This window comes from Paroedura picta, chromosome 3 (genome assembly GCF_049243985.1).
Source record: "Paroedura picta isolate Pp20150507F chromosome 3, Ppicta_v3.0, whole genome shotgun sequence".
In the NCBI taxonomy this organism is placed as follows: domain Eukaryota; kingdom Metazoa; phylum Chordata; class Lepidosauria; order Squamata; family Gekkonidae; genus Paroedura; species Paroedura picta.
Window position 1 is genome coordinate 85,401,514 of NC_135371.1, and position 21,703 is coordinate 85,423,216.

Below are 21,703 nucleotides of genomic sequence, written 5' to 3' on the forward strand. Positions count from 1 at the left end.
TTAAAAGAGGCTAATAAGATTCATGAACAATATGCCCATCATCATTATATACTAGCCAGGGTTAGTAAAGGGAGCTTCCACATTCAGTAGTAGTAAACTTTGGAAACATAGTGGTAGGAGGCAACATTGGGTAAGGCCTTTGCCTTTGCACTGTTTGTTGGCCTTCCAGGGCAACTGGTTTGTTGCTGAAACAGGATGCTGAACAAGATGGACTACTGGTGTGATCCAGCAGGGCTCTTACTACATTCTAATGTGAGCTGTAACACCTTCCCATCATTTAGAAAAAGCTTTGTGCATAAGGAGAGCTGTGAATTAAAGGCTCAAGGAGAGCTATTAAACTGTGTTTAGCAAAACAAAAACATAATTTTGGGCATATAAAAAGAAATGCAAAAAGCATTATGACCTATAATTTTCTTAATTCCATCTAGCTAGTAAATAGGAGTTCCTGAGGCCATATTAATATGAACTGCTATTGTACTGAGGAGCAACATCTAGGCTTTTAGAGACTGTTATAAGCAGGAACAATGTCCCTGGGCCACAGCATTCTTTCCTCATTAAGAGTTCATCAGTGGTACTCTGTGCCCATAAGTATCTTCATAGTCTTCAATGATAGAATAGCTAAAAGATATCCAAAATGCAGAGTAGAACAATTTTCGCTAGAATAAGAGCATAGGAAATTGTTGCCATTGAAGATATTTTGGCCTCCTCCCTCCTCCCATTAGTTTTCTATTGGGCATCAGTTTGAAACCTTCCTCTTTTCTTGTGTCTTCGTCATTTTTACTGTTGCCTTTTCAATAGTACTAGCAATGGCCATTTATCTACAATGGCCATTTCTTTAGCCAATGAGGATGTTCCAGAAAATGCAAATTACATTTTAAGTGAATATTTTAGTTGTTCCCAAATTGTTCCCATTTTACCTATTTAAGCTTGCATTTTAAAATGTTCATAAAGTTTCTTTGTTGCCATGATTGAGTCACATTTTTACCACAAAAAAACCTCATATGGTCATATTTTGCTTTCTGTCTATTCTTCCCTCCCCCCCCCCAGAAAAAAATCTAAGTTAAAATGGGAGATTAGCACAAAAAGCCTCAGCCTGTTTGGGAGGATCTTCTCATGTAGGGATGAATAGTACTTTTTCAGCCATGTGTCTTTTTCTTATCGGTCTTGAATTGACTGAGATCAATTCATAGCTAAGCAGCAGCAGTATCCTTGTGTTCTTCTACTGAAGGTGAAACTGCTGATACACTGATGGCCTTACGGTACTGCAAGGATCGTGGAGCTCTGACTGTTGGAATTACGAACACTGTTGGAAGCTCAATATCCAGAGAAACAGACTGTGGTGTACATATCAATGCAGGGCCTGAAATTGGTGTGGCAAGCACAAAGGTAAGTTATATCTTGCTGTCTCCTTGTCCTAAACATATTCATTGGCATATCTGCATTGCATTGCTTGCATGATATTCCTGGGTTGTGCCACAACATCCTGTTTTGCATTACTGAGTTATTTATCATGCAACAGCAAACCAGTGTTTGATTGGCTGTGTCTTGGCCTCATGCTCACACACTCCTTCTTCCCCCTCCTCATGCACTTGAATTGTTTTAAACTTTTTCTTGCACAGCAAACAACTAAGGTTTAGTGCTGCATATGAATGAACCATTGTGTTGGCAGAAAGCAGGGAGCCAATTGAACTGATTTGCTTTCTTCATCTTCAGGCTTATACTAGCCAGTTTGTATCTCTCGTAATGTTTGGTTTGATGATGTCTGAAGACAGGATTTCATTGCAACACAGGAGACAAGAGATCATAAGTGGGCTTCGGTCATTGCCTGGTATGCATTTCTTTACTATTAAAACTGCTGTGAAATATCAGGATCCCATGTGACAGGGCTACATTAAGAGAGCTGATGTGCGGTTTCATGTGCCTGATAATTCCTTTCAGCATCTCTCTCTCTCTCTCTAATGAACGTGTTAATTGTTTTCAAACTCCCTAGAGAATGCAGAGGCCAGTGTAAGAATAGATGTGTGTATGTGTGATCTGATAGCTAAAGGAAATTAGAGGGCTGTAAATGAATAGGATTGTACTGTTAACTTAGCAAAAGGTGTTCTAAGTTGAATTTTTTTTTTGTTTTGAAGCTGATCTCTGTATGAAACAATGGTGAAACTTGAATTTCAGAATAAAAAGCATTGTAAAATTGACAGCTTAATTCAAAGAGATATATACATGGAAATTATGAATTTATTATCACTAACACAGTAGTTTGAAGCCGTGTAGAAATGAAATAACAAAACCTTGGTTTGTCTGTTTGGCATTCTAATTTGCAAACAAAATGGCCATATTCTTACAATGTGGGAATTCCAGTAAATGTCCAGTACATCAGAATGATAGTGGGTACATTTAATCAGGGCACACTTCTAGGTTGGATGGAGGAAGGGAACATGTGCGGCCGGCTCAGGACTTTCTAGTTCAGTCTGTTCATTAACAGGTTAATTGACATCTCATGCAAGGTTGATTGATGATATCTTAATTCATGCATACCATGGTTATATCTGTTAATTGATGTATTTTTTAAAATATTTATATATATTTACATCCAATGCAACTATGAAAATCCAACCAAAATGGAAACTAAAACTATCACTCAATGGTTACTGTAACTATGGTATATGTAGGAAATCTATGACTAAATGTCTAGACATTTTTCTTTTAATTTTAAAAACATCTGTGGAATGGCCTGATTTGTATCTGGTTGTTCCAGTGGGCAGGGCTCCTGCCCTTGAAATGAACTGCCACCTTTTGCATGTCAGATGGTGAGAGTATATAGAACAGGACTAAGAAAGTCAACATGGTGTGGTTGTTAGAGTGTTGGACTAGGGGTCTTGGAGACCCAGTTTTGAATCTGCACTCTGCTGTGGAAGCTAGTTGGGTGACCTTGGGTTGGTCACACCCTTCAACCTAAGCTCCCTGACAGAGTTGTTGTGAGGATAAAATAGAGGTGAGAAGGTTGTAAGCCCCTTTGGGTCCCATTGGAGAGAAAAGTGAACCATCTTTAAATAGGACAGGGTCCTATTAAATAAAAGAGTAAGGCCACCTGGGGAGGAGTTAGGGCGGGCCCTGTCCAGGATAAAAACTCAGAGGGCCCAATCAGGAGCCGCAAAGCGGCTCCTGATTGGGCCCTCCGAGTGTCCATCCAGGGCCAAGCAGCCAATGGGGAGGCGCGCAAAGTGCCTTCCTATTGGCCCCTCACCAGGACAGACCAAAATTCCATTCACCCAGCCCAGTCTGGCTGCCAGTCTGCTCCTGACCACCAAAGGGAGAGGAGGTCAGTAGGGCTGCCAAGGGGGGTGAGAACAGAGGCTTGGACAGGCTGGGCCAGCCCTTTTCGCCCCAAGGCTGTCCTAACTGTCATGTCCAACTGCAAATTGCCTCAGAACCCTGACAGAGCTGGCAAGAGGTCCCGCCCCCCCTTCAGGCCTGCTGCGAAGGAGCCTCTGACAGGCCCTGACTGAGGGGAGGAGGCCTTTCCAAGAGCAACGCAGGGAAGCCTGAGGGCCTTCCTTTTGAGGGGGGGACTTTCCCCTTCTGCCAACAGTTGCCTGACAGGGAGGCCACAGAAAAGCCCCTTCTCACTTAAAATACTGCTCTGGCCGGGGGTTAGACACAGCTAAGCCATGTGTCTTTCTTCTTTGCAACTCTCTGCAGATTTGAGGCCACTGCACAGCGTTATTCTGCAGAGGAAGCTGGCTCTTTTGTCTCCTGTTTTATCTGCACAACAACCCTGTGCAGTAGGCCTCAAGTCTTTCAATTCAACAACAACCTGTGTGGGAAGCCTTAAATGTTTCTTCTCTACCACAACCCTGTCCAAAGTAGCGCTTTCTGCCTGGGGAGCTGATCTTTATACTCTGCAGGTGAGCTGTAATTCCAGGAGCCCTCCAGGCCACACCTTAGGTTGGCTACCCCTGGGTTGGAAATATTCCTGGAGGTTTGGAGGTGGGACTTCAAAATCGTACAATGCCTCAGAGTCCAGCCTTCAAATAAGCCATTTTTGCCTGCAGTTGGTAGGGAGTGGTGCAGGAGTGTCCCTCCTGGCCTATGGGTTATGGCCAGCCCTTATCAGCAACTGTTTGTATTCTGGGGCACAGACAGGCAGACCAGCATCAGTCCTGTGAGTCTGGAAAGCGCAGGAAGATCTAAATAAATATTTACAGCCTGAAACTAAATAGAGAACAAGTAAATGTCTGGAGACACATCGTAACTGAAATAGTAACTGGCAAATAACCTTGGCCTGGCAAATAAAAAAAACATTATTAAAAACCTTACTAAGGTCAAGACTGCTGTGCACAGACAGTCTTCCTCTTAGGGTTGCCAGCTGCCCTGTGAGGCTCGCTACCCCACCTCCCTCATGGGGAGTCTGCTATGGGGAGAGAAGGGGAAGACGATTGGAAAATGCTTTGAGACACCTGAGGCCTGCTGGGTCACTGCGGCCCATTCCCAGTTCTCTCAGATCTCTCACAACCCTACATACCTCACAGGTTGACTATTGTGGAGAGACAAATGGAAAAGGTGTTTGTAAAGCGCTTTGAGACTCCTTTGGGTAGTAAGCAATAGGGTACAAAAATCCATTCTTCTAAGGAGCAACCATGAAAGAAGCATGTGGGCACATAACATTTCACCAACAGTGAAAATATGGGAGACAGAAGGATCAGGGTGGACACCTGTGTACTGTGACTACCCTATGTGTATTAGGGCAGAGGGGCATTTCGGTGAATGTGGCCTCATTCACACAAGAAGGGAAATGACGCAGAACTGTGGGGAATTGGTTGCCATGTAATCTTCCCCTAAGAAGAGTCTCCAGTCTGATTTTCCCTTCACATATCTGAGGACATGGCTCTGGTAAGCTCATCTGTAACCACTATGCCACAATTCCCAAAGGTCAGTCCTCTCCCACAATCAATGAACATTCCACACCACAGGTTCTTGACACCCATATCTCCACACCCATGGCCTCATTTACCACCATGCCACCACAACCTCCCACACAACACACATGACAACCCCATGCCCTTACAGACTGGACAACTCCTCCCCTTACTCTTCCCACTGCCAAGCTCTAGCGCCCGTTGTATTCTTGGAGACAACGGGCTTTGCCCCTAGTGACTTAAGTGCAAAACTCTTAAGTGGTCCACTGCAGTTAACACTTTAGCAGCTGTGTTCTGAACTAGCTATAGTTTCTAAATGCTCTTCAAGGATTGCACCCATGTAGTTCACATCACAGTAGTTCAGTCTGGATGTCATTGAAGCACAAATTACCATATCTAGTAATGATGCAATTGGCTGAAGACTAATCTGGGTTCAAGTATTACTATTTTGAAGCAATGGATTTCTGATCTGGCTCATCAGTCTCATAGGGCCTGGTTGCTGTCGCATCCCACTGTAATATAACTTACTATAAATTCTTTCCAGCCAGCAGATCTAACAACATTAGAAGCCCCTGAATATTGAAGAATATTTAAACTGGCACACATCAGCATCTTGCTGTCAGTCTTTTTGAAGGCAGATAGATATGTTCCTTTGTATTCCTTATTCACAATGAGTGTGTACCTGCCAAATAGGAAAAACGAAGACTATAATGACGTTCACTTACAATATATCGCACCAGTGTTAACAAGCTTCCCAGGAAGATCAGTGCAGTTCTACATCTCTCTGATCTCTCTTCAGAAATAACACACAAAATTTTGTATGAAGGCATGTAACATATGTTTGCAGATGGAAGTCCTTAAACAAGGCTGAATTATGACAACACTGTTAAATGCAGGTCTTAGTATTATATGTGGAAAGTTTTTAAAAGCTGATTTTATATCTGAATAAAGTGAAATGCAAACTTTTGAAACAGAATTTTTTGCAGCGAAGGAATCTAGGTCATTCTCAATTTTTATTTGTCGGTGCAGAGCTGATTAAAGAAGTATTAACCTTGGATGAGAAGATACATGATTTGGCCGTTGAACTATATAAACAAAGATCTCTTTTGGTTATGGGTCGTGGCTACAACTATGCCACTTGCTTGGAAGGGGCATTGGTATGTATCTTTTGTTACCATTTCACCTAACCTATAAACAAGACAACGATCTATGAAATAGAAGGGTTTCTATACTATAGCTAGTTTCTTTACTATCCTGAGGCCCTTTTCTTGACATCTGATTCAGTGTGTATATTAATGCAATTTATTGTTATAGGTAAAATTATAATACAGTACTTCATATGTATTACTTTTTGTGCATGTATGGCTATATTCATTTTTTTATATTATGTGTTTTGTTTATTTATTTTAATTTTTCCCACAAAGAAATAGACAGTAAAGAAAAAGGAGATTATATGTAACAGTTTAGGAACTATTACGTTCCTAAACCATTATATCTGTATACCGCTCTGTGGTATAAATAAAAGAGTAAGGCTAAGGGGGGTGGGCTCAGTCTGGGATAGGAAACAGGGGCCAACGATGGGCCCCATGTCCCCAGACTGACGACAGAGGGGCCAATCCCCGCAATCAGTAGCTGCGCAGCGCCTCCCGAGCCGCCCACACACTTTGGGACATGGCAGGAAGGCGGCCGGCCATGGGAGGCTTCTGTGCAGCCCTCTGAGCTCCGAGGCCCACACGGAAGCTGGGGGATTGCAGTGGAGGGCGGTTGCCCAGGGGAGGCTTCTGTGCTGGCCTCGGAACTCCAAGGCCCGCACGGAAGCCAGGGACTCGTGGGGGAGAACGCCGCCTGGGAGAGGCTTCAGTGTGTGCCTCAGCCCAGGGCCCCCGCGTCCCAGACGCGAAGGCCCTGCTCCAACTCCCGCACAGACACCAGGAAATCATCGGAGGTGGCTGGGCGGGGGGGAGCCTTCCATGTGAGCCTTGGAGTTCCGAGGCCCACACGGAAGCTGGGGAACACCAGGGAGGGGGGCGGCTGGGAAAGGCTTCCTGCAGCCCTCGGAGCAAGCTTCGAGGCCCGTGGTGGGGCAGGAGTGTCTGCGGGGAGGGGGGCAGGTGGGGGGTGCCCAGGCCCCTTCAAAGCTTGTCCTTACAGACGGGCTTTGTAGCCTACTTTATATTATATATTGCAATAAAAGATGAATTGATGGCATCTAGATAATCTGCTTTTTAAAGATTAATTGAATTAGATTTGTGAAAATGGGGTTAGAGTTTCTTATCTGAAATAATCCCTCATAGGCTTTTACTCTGCCCACCACCACTACTATTATTCATGCACTTCATGGAACATGGTTGATGTGAGGTTTTTATACCTTAAAACTGTGTTATGTTTAGCCATATCGGTATGGATTATACATATGTGAGCAAATATCCTATGCCAAGGGGACTCTGGACATGTTTACCGGAAAGCTGACCATCTTCTTCTACAGCATAACAAATTCTGTTTGAAGCGGAGGGGAGTTTCAAATTGTCATATTGCATTTGGGTGTGTGTTTGTTAATCACTGGTATCAAATGAAAGTAGCATTTGGAGCTCAACACTATGAGTTATCCATCTGCAGGAATTTATTTTGAAAACCTTAAGGAATGTTTTCTATGGAATATTTTTAATGTGATTTCTCTCCCCCCCCCCCATCTTTGTAGAAAATCAAGGAGATTACATATATGCATTCCGAAGGAATCTTGGCTGGGGAACTGAAGCATGGACCACTGGCTCTTATAGATAAACAAATGCCAGTTATCATGATCATTATGAAAGATCCTTGCTTCACCAAATGCCAGAATGCTCTACAACAGGTCACTGCTCGCCAGGTAAACTGACTAGAAAGTATTTTATAGCTACATGAGTACATTCCTGAACATTGTTCAGACATTCCTGAACATTGTTCAGACTGCCGTATATGGCAGTCCCCAACCAGCAAACACTTGCACAAACTGGTTTGTGTGCACAGTTCTCCATGCTGAAAAATTCCATCCAAGAACTTATAATGCATGTATTCTCATGCCACACTGAGGGCTAGTGATTGTTTCAGTTGAGGTGGAAGCAAGGCATACTGGTGGAAGCAAGGCATACTGAACTCTAATTCCATTCCCCATTAACACATTTTCAGTATTATTGCTGACAATCTAGGATGCTTAATACATTTATTTTTATTTCAAAGTCTTTGCCAAAGTTTTTTAGTAAATAAGGGATTTTTGTTTTTTTAAACCTTCCTGAAAGAAAAGGGGAGAGCTATTCTAGAAGGCAGTGTTCTGACTCCCCCTTTCAAATAATCTTGTTTTACATATTAAACACAGGAAAATTCTCCATTGTGTGTAGGGTGGCCAACCTCCAGATGAGGCCAGGAATTCTTATGGAATTACAACTGATTTCCAGCCTACAAATCAGTTCCTCTGGAGAAAATTACTAATATAAAGGGTAGACTAGGGTTGTGTGCGGTGGCGTCCGAATCGGCCGTTCCAGGCCAACGCAGCCTGCGCCACTCCGTGGGGGGGGGGGAGATGCAGGTACAGCAGTCGGGTGCACACATGCTGGCGAGGAGCTCTACACTTCCGTGTATGCGCTGCGTTATGCACCGGCACCTGCACCTCCCCCCCCCTGCCACAGCGCGGTGCTGGCTGAGTCAGCCTGGAACAACCCTAGGGTAGACTCTATGGTATTATACTCAGCTTGGGACCTGCCCTTTCCAGCTCCACCCCCAAATCTCAAGGAATTTTCCAACCTAGAATTGGTAACCCTGATTGTGTGCTTGCACACACTGATGCTTGAGATGCCACGGGAATTTTTCCCTGGGGAGAAGCATTACCTCTTAGCCCACAGAACATATGTATATCAGTGTTCTTATACCCATCAACAGTAACTATTGAGGTGGGAGGGTTTCTACTGGAATAACTCTTTATAGCATTGCACTGCAATTCAGTTACAATATACCTGTAAAAATAGAACTGCTGCCTTATTGCTCTTTTATGAGGGGGGTACAAGGTGGCAATGAAAGTGGCAAAGCGAGATTTCTTTGCCACAGAAATTGCGTCCGCAAGCTCTCACCCGGCACAGTTGTTTAGGGTGGTTTGGTCCCTTATTGCCCTTAAGGAGGAGCACCAAATTACTAGGAAATTGGACAGGCTGTGAAGATTTAGCAAGCTTTTTTGCGGATAAAGTCTTCTGTGATCTCCCTGTCACATTTGGCCACCTTTGGAGTTTGATACCTTCAGGTGGCTCTCTTTACCCGAAGTAGACAAGTTGCTCGGGTTGCCGATGGATAGGAGGTCAGCTCAGGGATATTGTTAACCTCTCCCTTTCTACTGGGGAGTTTCCTGTGCTGCTGAAGGAGGCAGTGGTTTGCCCTCTCCTTAAGAAACTATTGCTGGAACTGCGGGACCCTGCCAGCTACCGCCCCATCTTGCACCTTACATTTTTGGGGAAGGTGGTTGAATGGGCTGCTGCAGACCAGCTCCTGGCTTTCGTGGAAGAAACTTTGGCTCTCGATCCATATCAGTCTGGCTTCCATCCTGGCCATGGGGCGGAGATGGTGTTGGTTGCCCTATTGGATGATCTCCGGCACCAGCTGGATCAAGGCAGTTCGGTCATCCTCATTTTGTTAGATCTGTCAGCCGCATTTGATGTGGTTGACCATGAGTTGTTGGTCCACCGCCTTGCCGGAATGAGGATACAGGGCACAGCTTTGCGCTGGGTACACTCCATTCTCCAAGACTGGACGCAGAGGGTAGCAGTGGGGGATGAGTTACCGCATTCCTGCTCGCTCCCATGTGGAGTTCCGCAGGGTGCGGTGCTCTCCCCTACTCTTTTAAAAATCTTTTTTTTAATATATATATATATATATTATTTTCATAAAGATAGAAATATAGAAATGAGACAGTATAAGTTGTTAATACAAAGAACAGTAAAATATAGTCATCATTTGTTACACTTAAACCCCCTCCATTAAGTATCTCCTTTTAGTTAAACTTTGAGTTTGAGCTGGGAGGCACCGAGGAGATATATTTAATACAGATTCAGCTTACATAGGAAATCTAAGACCCCCACATTAACTACACAATGGTATGAACTTTTGCCCAAAACTTATAAGCTTTTTCACATTTCCACCACATTTAGGAAAAGAAGCCTACTTTATTACCACATTTCCAACCTTTGTTAGCATAGTTTTTAGCCATTTTAGCAGTCACTTTTGGTGTCACATACCACCTATAAAACATTTTATACTTGACACGGTCTAAGAGCCATCCTGACAGATATTCAACACCATATTTTCAGATTTGAATTAAGTGCTTAACATTGAACATTTCTTGTAGAACAGTATGAACTTTGGCCCTGTAACAATACACTAATAAAGAAGAAATAAAGGGGGGGGGGAAACCCACTTTATCATGACATTTCCAGCACTTACAATTATATTGCCTTAAAAGTGTACAGAAGAATAAAGAAAAGATTTCAAACATTGCTTCTCCCTTCCCTTAAGGGGGGTCTTATATCGAGGCTTGCTGCATCTTGTTGTTCCCGTAGACTTATATTCTGTCCAGTTAGACTTTAGCGTAGAAAGTGCAGTTGTACTCTTTTCCACAGAATATTCACTGATGAATCTTGAGGCAGTTGCACTTCCTGGACTCTGATATCAGTACAATTTTTTTCCTGAGAAGCTCCTTTAAATCGATTACTTTCAAAACAGATCCATGTATCTTTTGGTTGATTCTTGTGTACTGTTGCTTTGAAATGGCTGTATGCCTTTTTAAGAAGGGTGTCCTTATCTGGGCTGCGAGGTTCCGACATCCCCTTTTCCATCTCCAAAATTTCAGATTTCTCTTCTGCTGATGATTTCCCACCTTGTTTAGTGCTGTCATCAACCACTGTTATTGATCCATTATTCCTGTTAGAAATTTCTTCCTTGCCGTCTTGGATCTCCTTGAAAATATTCTTAAGCAAACTTTCTGTACATGCTTTCAAATCTTGGGTTTGTTTCTCTATTAGGTGGGCCATTCTTTTTAACATAGACATGTTTTAGGCTTATAAGTCAGCAACCAATTTCTGACAATTTTGCAAATAGCCATTAGAGGTCAGCAAGTTGAATTTAGTATAGGCAAACAAGGTGTCCTCTAAGAGCTGGTCGCACATCAAGATTTCCTGGTACTAATAGATGATGTTTTTAAATCAGTGAAGCCAATAATCTCGTCCTGGAGCAGAGTTCTCGTGGGATCTTCCCAGTCACGGCTCTTATCTCTTATCTCCAGAAACCAAAACAATTGCAATAAAAGCTATTGCTAGTTAATCCAAGTCCTCTTCTTCTACTTAAGAAAATTAGCCTGCCCCGAATCGAGGTGGCTACTCAGGCAGAGCGAGGGGGAGGGAAAGAGAGAGGCGAAAAGCGGCTTGGAAGATTACTTACTGTTATTTCTTGAAGCGTTGATTAATGGCTTTCGTTGAGGCTGCCAGATGCTGTCCTCCACTCAGTAACTTGCAGCGTTCCCTGCAGTAAATAAATCGTAGAGGAGGGTTAAGGCAGTTTCTTTTGAGAGAGAAAGAAAAAATAGTCCAAGATAGAATATGGTGGTCGTTCTCTTGACCTGAAATGCTGACAGCCTGTAATCCGTGCAGATAAAACTCCCTAAAGCAGCGGTCCCCAACCTTTTTATCACCGGGGACCACTCAACGCCAGGGATCACTCACCGGCGACCTCTCAATGCCTTTTACTGAGGCCCGGTGGGGGGGGGGGTGTAGTTTACTCCTCTACTCTGAACGCCTTAGCGTTCTCTGATTTCTATGGTAATGTTTAAACATTCCTTCAAAATAAGATACAGACACGCCACAACAATGAAGTGTGTTGTAAAGGGCTGGGGGGGATGAAGTAAAGGGTCGGGGAGGGGGGGAGAAGGCGTCCTTCGGGGCCCACCTCCAATTAGTCAAAGGACTAATTAGTCCGTGGCCCACAGGTTGGGGATCACTACCCTAAAGGATTGGAGACGGCCCCAAGAGTTCACTAGGACTACCTGGGTAGAAAAAGTGAGGTGGGGTTTGCATACCCCTCCTCTTTTCTGCCAGTTGCTTCCACAATTGGCCCCTATCAGGCTTTAGGACGACATCTTTAGCCACACTCCCCTCTTTTTAATATCTTCATGCATCCTCTGGCACAGCTAGTCCGGAATTACGGACTGGGTTGTCATCAATATGCTGATGACACTCAGCTCTATCTCCTTATGGATGACCACTCTGATCTCCTCCCAGAACCATTCACCAGATGTTTGGAAACCATGACTGGGTGGCTTGGGCAGAGCCACCTGAAGCTCAACCCCTCCAAGATGGAGGTCCTGTGGCTGGGAAGGAAGGGTTCAAATCAGGCAGAGCATTTGCCCCTCCTGGCTCTGCTGGTTATTCCTGACTCCGGGGGTGCTCACCTGGCCTTGGTCAGGGCCTTTTTTATCCTGATCCCTACGTGGTGGAATGAACTGTCGGAGGAGCTGTGGGCCCTCAGAGAGCTTTCCTGAGGGTAAGGGGAAGCCGGCCGGCGGACTTACCGTTGGGGAAGGCTTCTTCCTCTGAGCGGTGACTCCCCGGCCGGCCCAGGCGAGGCTGGGCCAAGCAGTCAATTGGCCGCTTGGCCCTGGATTGACACTCAGAGGGCCCTCTGAGTTTTTATCCCGGACAGGGCCCGCCCTTTCACCTCCCACATTTCCCTTAGCATTTTATTACTACTGGTCCACAGGAGTGGTTTACAGATTATTATTGTTACCTGCTGCGAGCCAGATTTGAGAGCAGTGGGTTATAAATCCAATAAATAGTTAATATTATTTAGACTAACAATTAAGCTCCTCTGATATCCTCACTGTATATTGTCAGCATTTCTGATAGTATAACAAATGTAGATAAATAAAATGTTGCATTTAATCAATATTCATTTTTTTGCTTCACAGGGTCGCCCAGTTATTCTGTGTTCTAAGGAAGATACTGAGAGTTCAAAATTTGCTTACAAGACTATTGAGCTGCCACAAACAGTGGACTGTCTGCAAGGAATTTTGAGTGTTATCCCACTACAGCTGCTTTCATTCCACCTGGCTGTTCTTCGAGGATATGATGTAAGTCTATTTTAAACGTAAGGATTCCAACTAAAATACTTACTGCCATGAACCATGGGCTGGTCCGCTTGACCAGAAGAGACCCCCTTGTACAAAGTTGCTCCAGACATACGTGGTGCTAAGAAGTCAGGCTTTATTGAAGGAATTCTATAAGGCAAAACAGGATAAACATAGCAAGTGCAGGATGCGTTGACAGAGACACATCGCAAAGGGGGGGCACAACCTTATATATGGGTGAGGTGGAAAAAGCCAAAGAGGGAAAGATCTAGTGGGGTAAGAGGTTTACAGGGGAGGTGACCTTTGATCTAGGAGGTGCAAAAATGAGACTGGCTTTTCTCTGGCCAGCCAGATGTTGTTTAGACTCAGTTCTGTGACCCAAGGCCATTTCTAAGACAACCAGATAAGGCAGGGGTCAGCAGGGAGGAAGGAACCATAAACAGCCTGGCTCCACAGAAAGGCTTTGAAGTAAGGAGTCCAGGAAGCCTCAGAGGGGAGAGAGGGTGAAGGATGCATGTGGCTCCTGTGCAGGCTGAGAGACCAATGAGGCATAGAAAATGGGGGTTCATGACACACAAACACATCTGGACATTTCTCCCATTTTTCAGACTGGTAACAATACTTTAACAGCATTTAAATAAATCACCTGATGCGCACCATTAGAATAATAGAATAATAGAGGTGGAAGGGACTTCCTGGGTCATCTAGTCCAACCCCCGGTACTATGCAGGACACTCAAAACCCTATCGTTTATCCACTGTAACTTGCCACCCCTTTGAGCCTTCACAGAATCAGCCTCTGTGTCAGATGGCTTATCCAGCTTTTATTTTAAAATTTCCAACGATGGAGGACCCACCACCTCCCAAGGAAGCCTGTTCCACTGAGAAATCGCTCCAACTGACAGGAACTTCTTCCAGATGTGTAGATGGAATTTCTTTAGAATTAATTTCATCCCATTGGTCCATCCCTACGGGGCAAGAGAGAACAACTCTGCTCCTTCCTCTACATTAGCGGTCCCCAACCTTTCTGTGGTCAGGGACCACCTCCGGGGCGAGGGGAGAGCCGATGGCCCAGGCGCTGCACGGCAGCTGCGCACAAACGTGCAGTTGCCGTGCATGCACGTTTTTGCCACTAGGGGGTGCAAACGCGCATGCGCGGCAACTGCGCATTTGCGTTGCCGGCATGCCGGGCCTGCCTCTTCCCCGAGCTTCTCGCTGTGGGGGGGGGGAGGCAGGCGCAGCTGATGGCGGCCTGGTACTGTGGCCTTTGCGGACCAGTAGCGGGCTGTGGACTGGGGGTTGCTGACCCCCACTCTACATGGCACCCTTTTAAATACTTGAAGATGGTTATCAAATCCCCTCTCAGTCATCTTTCCAGGCTAAACAGACCAAGCTCCCCCAACCTTTCTTCATATGTCTTGGTCTTCAAATCCCTCACCATCTTTGTCTACATCCCTCTTCAACTGTGGTGCCCAAAACTGAACACGTCCGGCGGGGGCGCAAATGCGCACGCACGGCAGTTCTGCGCATGCGCGTTTGGGGCCCGCCAGACGAAAATGCGCACACGCGGCAAATGCGCGTTTGCGCTGGAGCTGCTGCGCGTGCGTGGGGCCCCGGGCCACCTTCTCTCTTTACTCGGCAGCAGCAGGCCACGGCAACCAAAAGGTTGAAAACCGCTAGTATATGTGTACATTTGAATAAGTCAATTTTACCCTCTATAACTCCACTGATGTAGAAAACATTGGGGAGTGGGAGCCTCTCCGTTCTGGGAGAACATTAGCATCTGAGACTGACAGCAGGGCTATGACAAAGGGGCCTGTGGACAATTGCACCCACCCCATGGAGATAAGTCCTTAAATTGCAAACTGTAGCCAGTTATATCATAGTTTCCATACATCCATAGCTGTTTTCATGTACTTTGCCAGAATCTGTTGGGCATCTCACCAGCATGGCCCCTAGGATGGACTATAACTGAATTGGAATGAAGAAAGCAGAGAGCCTTGGGTGAAGCTATAAATAAGGCAGCAGACAGATCTCCCTGTAGGGGACCAAGAGAAAAAGAAAAATCAGACAATTAGGAATAGACGTGACCACCTATGACCATATTGCTAGATACATTCTTACCATTTAGTGTCCTACAATTATTAACAGAATTTTTTTTTAAATTCCAGGTGGATTTCCCTAGAAATCTGGCCAAATCTGTGACTGTGGAATAAGCAATTATGGAATATTTGCCATCGGCAATCCTTATTTATATTTCTGCCAGTGAATCTTCAACATTATGTTGATTTTTACTCATATCTACAAAACATATTACTACAAAGAATAATTTCACGGATTTATGTGGATTTTTAAAGGTGGATTGCTTGAGCCAGTATAATAGATATATTGCTAACCAGTGCCAGTTTATATATTGGAAAATATTTGGAAAAGTGTTTTTAACTTTTTAATGTGCCTTTATATACTTGTTACATGCCTTGCACCAAAGTGGTCTTGCTTATAAGTCTCTAGCATCTTTTAAATACTAACATTGCCAAAGGAAGGAAGGAAATCATTGTTTACATATGGTTAATGAATGGCCTTTCTACTACTGTGCAATATATATATAGCTTTCTTCCAAGTCACTGTGAATAAGACAACACTATATGCAGTCCAGTCCTATATGTGTTTATGTGGAAGCAAGTCCCATGCAAAGTCAGTGGATTTGCTCCAAGTTAAACAAATATAGGATTGCTACTTTTGTTTTAAAGAAAAGTATTTATATACACAAATGTATAGCTTAAATTATTTTAGTACATTGCTTACCTATAGTAGTTGAAATGCCCACTTCAATCATTGAGATTTTACTATGTATAAATTCTCTTATTTCTGTATTTGTATTTTAACTGGAATTCTATCCTTTTCCGTCTGTGAAATTTTGCTCTTTATATGTAGATTATTATTATATGATGATATGGTAGATGTTCCATCTGCTATACTTGTCCATGACTATTTCTGTGCTCAGACAACACTATACATGGCTGAAAACAGGCTTTAGTCAATTTAACTTGACAAAATGCTAGCATCATTTTTAATTTTATTATTTAACCCTCTAAGAGTATTGAATATTATGTGAGCTCAGTGTGTTTCTATTTAACTGTTGTACAATCAAAATGCTATACAATTAAAGAAAATATTGACTACAAAAGGTAGTGTGTCTGGATTACCTGATTACTTTTTCTTCTAATAAATCAACAAGATATTATCATTATAATTGTATAATACTAAAGTCCTGGCTACCGTGTACATAATGAAAATATTAAATGTGGACCATCTGCAGGCAGGAAAGAGGTTTCTACATATTTTGAGAAACAACCTTGTAAATAAACCAAAAGAAAAACTATTCTGCTTCCAACTGCCTGATCAGAATACCCTGCAGCAATGACATGATTTTTATTTTATTTCAAAACATTAGCATCTCACTCTTCCAAATAATGCTCAGAAGAGTGATGCAGTAATTCGACATCTCATTTACACAATTACTTGAAGGCCCCTTCTTTTACCTCCTCCTCTTCAGTCATCTTCAGTAATTTTGCTTATCATTTTATAATTAAGCTCATAGACAATCCATATATATAAAATATAAAATAAAATATCTCATAAAATGTGATGGGTACTTCTGATGAAATGTGGGTCTCCTGATTGGCCCTTGGGGGGAGGGCCCTTCCCCCAAGTGCCAGTCAGAAGAGTTAGCATGATGAAAACACCACAGGGGGGTCTGATTGGCCCTCATTGGGAAGGAGGGTCATCTCCCCCCCACTGAGGGCCAATCAATAACTTCCCTGCCTCCACGCTGGCAGCCTCTGCCTCACCCCAGCCCCACTGCTCTTCTGGTCTCCAAAGAAGGCAGTGGTAAGCTGGCCATGCACTGCTCCCAGACCCCACTGCACCCACAGGCCTCTTGGCCTTCAAGGAAGGCTGTGGGAAGCTGGTGCACACTCCACCGCATCCTCAGCCCTCCTGGGCTCCAGGGAAGGGAGTGGGAGCCTGGGTGGCCGCAATCTGCACTCCCCCACGTCTTCCAGGAGAGCTGGAGGGGGGGGGGGGTGCTTCCCTAATAGTGAATATATAGAAATTGAGTTCTGTTAAAAAATTTTCCACTTTGTCCCACTAAACCAGATTCTTAGGCCTAGCTGATGGTAAATGGAGGGGGACCTGTATCGTTTCTCTGTGTGCTATGTAGGCCTCAGCCATATGCCTTTGCATGTCCTTTGGAACTTTGACCCTTCAGATTGGTATATTTTTCCAGAATTCTACCTGAGTGCTTTAGTTAATATTTATGAGTAAGGACGTTTTCTACTCTTTATTTTTAAAAGAACACACACTGACTTGCTTTAACTAAAATATGGGCCGCTATCAGAATCCTAAATAGAGTTTACATCCTTTTAAATCCATTGTAGTTAATGGACAGTAGAAAGGTGAAACTGCTCAGTTGTGGATTTCTTTTGTGGGTGTGAAAGATTCCAAAAGCTCAATAGAGGCTTAAAAGACAACAGTGCCTGGCAGATACAAAGCAAATCTTACATACCCAGATGAATAAAAGGGCCCTTGCCATGTTCTGCTAGGTTAAACTTGCAGGAGCAGGGGACAGCCTTGAAGAACACATTACATCAATTCAAGAGAATGGTATTTCAGATCCACTGGTTTGTTTTGGACTACTACAGGCCTTTCCAATTTTTCAGGGAAGCATGAAAAATACAAGTGACTTGGAATATGAGCACCTGACCTTTCAGCTACCCTCTTTATACTCCAGATCACAACAAAGCACACATCATTGGCAAATAGAAATTTGGTACCTTCAGTATTCCTTTATCTGCAACAAGTCTAGCTCAGAAAAAATATCTGCTCTAGTGACATGTATGTAATATCTGTTAGGCTTGGAAAGAGTATCATAACTGCTTTGTACAATGGGGGAAAAATGGTCTGCCTTTTGGAGTCAATTCCTAGAGATGCTGTAAAGCAGCGCCTAATCGTGACTGGGGTACCTCATTCTTGTTAAACGTCAGTACAATTTGCATCGGGAGATGAGGGTGCAGGAGAAGAAACATAACAGTGCGAACCTCTGACGTCAAAAATGATGCCACTTTTTTGCGTGCAAGACTTACTGGAGGGCGGTTTATGCACCTATCCTATTACGTCACATCTGAACCTCGCAGCTTTCTCCCTGGCAGGCAGGTAACGCTACCTCGAACGCCCCTCCCAGGCACAGCAAAGAAGGAAAAAAACCCACAAGGCTGTTGAAAAGGTCCCCCTACCTCAGCCAGTGGACTTTAGGGCCCGCCTCCCAAGGCTGGTTGGCCAAGCCTCGGAGCATCGAAGCGCTGGTTGGTTGCCGCGCACGTTTGTCCGCACAGTGGGGCCTGGTGCGGCCTGTGAGCGGCTCAAGGAGGCCATTGCAGCTGGAGCGTCTCTGGCTGAGCCCGTGAAGGAGTCGGAGCCGCGGAGTCACTCGCCCGAGGGCCCGGAGAAAGGTGAGCCGGGGGGCGCGTTGCCGGGGCAGCGGCAGCGGCAGCAGCGGGTGTGGTCGAGGGGACCGCCGAAGGAAGTGCGGGGCGGAGGAAGGAGGTGGCGGCCGCCGCCGCAGATGACGGGCCTGGGCGGCTGCGTGGTGGCGGCAGTGGCGGCTCCAGGTACCCTCCCCCACCCACGGCGGAGGCTAGAAACTTTCTCCGCAAGGCTGTCAGCCTCCCGGGCCGGGAGGAGCATGTCGCCGAGGCCGAAGCCCGCTTCCCGCCCTGCGCCTCCCTGTCGAGCGGAGGGCGCCCCCGGAGCGCTTGAGGCGGAGGCGCGGCGCAGGCAGTGCGTGGGCAAGAAGATCCCCCGGGCCCTTGCGGGGAGCAGGGCTGGAAATGGCCCTTCGTGGAAACTGGCGCGGCTGGCGCAGGCCAGAGCAGGGCAGCGGTACTGGGCTCGATGCGCCGGGAAAAGGGAGTGTGGAGGTCTGTCTCTTGTCCTTCGGTCTGGCAGTCTGTCCTAGGTCCTGTTTCCTTTACAGTTCGTGGGAAGATATTGGGCTGAAGTTTATTCATGGGGTGATGGTTTTCGACCAGCCGGTTCGTGCTCGGTTGTCCAGGGATCCCAACTGCTGTCACTCTCCAGGCCTCATTCATAAACTAGGGAGAGTACTGCCGAAGAAAGGTCAGGCACATGTGGCTTGCCTTTCGGATTTCATAGTCTCCCTTTCATCTATCAGAGGAGCATCTCGAGACAAGCTGGTATATATATTTCATTGATGGAACAGGGGGAGAGATTAATTGTGCAATCCCAAACAGTTACATTCTTTAAGCCTTTTGATTTCAGTTCAGGGTGTAACTGTGCATTGTCAGTTTCCAGTCATTTGTTTACTTAGGTTATTTATAGTCTGCTATTCTCAGACTCAAGGTGGATTAAAAACTGCAAGTCAAGATAATCAACAGGGTAAGACATCCAGTACAGTAAGCAATGTGATAATATTGTTATTGTGAAAATTGGAAACAAAGCATAAATATTAACGTAACACATTAAAAAGTGATTTCATAGTAGGTTAATACATAAGTAATAGATAGTATATATTATACACAGTACAATTTCCCTTTATTAAAACATCTTCCTGAACCATTCTGTTAATATGTAATAGGGGTATATTATATTACCATTGTAAAATGTCCTGAATAATTCAGTTTTGCAGAGTTGCAGTGTGTAAGGAGAATAAGAGTCTTTCTGACATAAGGCTGCTATTGGTCTTGCTGATTTACAGGGTGGCACCTTTGGAGGCCCTGTTTAGAAAAATGAAGTGGCTGAGTATGAACTAAATTTAATTTGGAAGAAAGCTTTTCTTTGCAGCTGCATTAACCTGTTTTTCCAACAGCAATGCTAGATCCAGTAAAACCCCTAAGGTCGTAACTGTGTTTCCAGGTGTCAGCTGAATCCCATCAAAAGTGGGAAGCACAATGTCCTTTAACATGTTTTCCTTCTCAGCCAACATTAGCTCTGTCTTGTCAGAATTTAGTTTCAATTTGTTTACTTGTAGCCATTTAACCACAGCAGACAATCAACAGGTCAGGACCTCAACTGCCTCACCAAGAGAGTTTGATATGGAAATGTAGAGCTGGGTGTCAGCATATTGATGGGAGCCAACTCTCAAATAATAAATGGCTTATCCTGCTGCAATGGCTACCCTTTGAATCCAGTCTATGAGGAATGATAAGAATCAGTCCAAAACACATCCTGTGATACACATCAAATGCTTCAACAAGATGGCATGGTCCACTACATCAAAGCAGTTAAGTTCAATAAAAGCAGTGTTCAGACAGAGGTCATCAACTAGAACTACCAGAGTTGTTTCTATCCCATAGCTGAAAATGGTGCTTAAGATTTGTTTCAATATTTCCTTCAAATGAGCCATAATGGCATTCTTCTTTATCACTAGAATGGGTAATGATTTTTAGTGCATTGTGGATGTTAATGGTCTTAAGATCACTTACTATGGTTCTCTGTGTGAGGATGGCTGTGTTTTAAGATTAGTGTGGTATAAAATGTCTGTCACATGGTAGAATCTGAATTGGGTGAGTCTTGTGACACTGTCCTTGTACATAGATACTTTTAAAGAAATATTTATTTACATATACTCAAATTGGGGTATAAGTGAAAGCTGCAGGATTCGAAAGCATCACACTATAATTGTTCAGAAAAAACAATCCACAATGAAAAACAATTAAAAAGTGTCATTAAAAGCAATATACACAGTTAAAAACACAGCCAAAGTTTACAAAATAGTCTACCTTCCATCACATACTCTCTGGAATATGCAGCAAATGAGCATTTATTGTTGAGGGTGTAGAAAAGAGTAAGAATATGCAGCAAATGAGCATTTATTGTTGAGGGTGTAGAAAAGAGTAAGAGTCCAGTAGGACCTTAGACTAACAAAATTTGGGGCAGGGTATAAGCTTTTATGAGTCACTGCTCATTTCTTCAGATTTTTGAGGCTGAGCACTATTACTCCAGATTTTATAGAATGAGCAATGATGTTAGGTTATGTGAGGTTCCAGGCTAGCCAGTGACTGCATCACTGAATGTAGATATCCAAATCTGACGTGCTTTCCATTGGATAAATTCATGACATAATCTAAGCAGCTGAGATATGTTCTGGAACTGTATTTCTACTTTTGAAAAGGAGTGATCTCACTGAGAATGTGAGACAAGCAGCCCAGACCTGTACATATTGGTTCAGAAATAAGTTTGGTGGGATTTACTTTCAGACTTTAGAATTGTAGCCCTAGCTTTATAAGTTATAATTTTGCTACATGGAAAATACTTTTTTAGGGAATAAAATAAAATTTGGGTGTAGTTTGTCATTTATGATGACACCACATGTCTGTATTACAGTATAAATATGCATGGACGAGTAACATGCTTACTTAGAATACATAAATTGGTTACATGTGGGTTAGACAGGCTTTATTGCCCAAATATTAGGAAAAATGCAACATCTACCTGTGAAGATGATGATGTTTGGCAAACAAAATGGGGGAGGGGATAAGGTTTCCACTTAGCTAAGTATGCTTGGAACATGTCAAGCCTCACTGATATTATCAGCTTTAAGGGACTTGGCTGGTGGCTGTGCAGGTCTGACATGG

At 44.1% G+C, this 21,703-nt stretch overlaps 2 protein-coding genes and 1 long non-coding RNA gene across 13 annotated transcripts in view; 2 read left to right on the plus strand and 1 right to left on the minus strand.

Annotated features, from left to right (window-relative positions):
• GFPT2 (glutamine--fructose-6-phosphate transaminase 2) overlaps positions 1-16,236 on the plus strand; it is a 43,154-nt gene extending 26,918 nt beyond the window's left edge. For both annotated transcript variants that reach the window (XM_077326672.1, XM_077326670.1), the window contains exons 14-19: positions 1,229-1,386; positions 1,714-1,828; positions 5,946-6,073; positions 7,615-7,782; positions 12,892-13,053; positions 15,221-16,236. In XM_077326672.1, coding sequence (XP_077182787.1) covers positions 1,229-1,386; positions 1,714-1,828; positions 5,946-6,073; positions 7,615-7,782; positions 12,892-13,053; positions 15,221-15,265 — 776 coding nt within the window. In that variant the 3' untranslated portion in view covers positions 15,266-16,236. The remainder of the gene's footprint in view (positions 1-1,228; positions 1,387-1,713; positions 1,829-5,945; positions 6,074-7,614; positions 7,783-12,891; positions 13,054-15,220) is intronic.
• Positions 7,776-18,482, minus strand: LOC143832372 (uncharacterized). Of its 5 annotated transcripts, none has more exons than XR_013229226.1 (4): positions 18,344-18,482; positions 14,994-15,087; positions 13,097-13,200; positions 7,776-11,450 (listed from the first exon to the last, which is right to left on the minus strand). It is a non-coding gene; the product is annotated as an uncharacterized LOC143832372 (long non-coding RNA). The 5 variants fall into 5 exon arrangements; XR_013229223.1 differs by having other exon boundaries at positions 14,945-15,087; XR_013229224.1 differs by having other exon boundaries at positions 14,886-15,087.
• MAPK9 (mitogen-activated protein kinase 9) overlaps positions 18,424-21,703 on the plus strand; it is a 66,369-nt gene continuing 63,089 nt past the window's right edge. For 5 of the 6 annotated variants that reach the window (XR_013229219.1, XR_013229220.1, XM_077326675.1 and 2 more), the window contains exon 1: positions 18,424-18,559. The gene's annotated coding sequence lies outside the window, so the exon portion shown is untranslated. Of the gene's footprint in view, positions 18,560-19,006; positions 19,028-21,703 lie in introns of those variants that run through there. The other variant, XM_077326674.1, reaches the window with a different exon arrangement.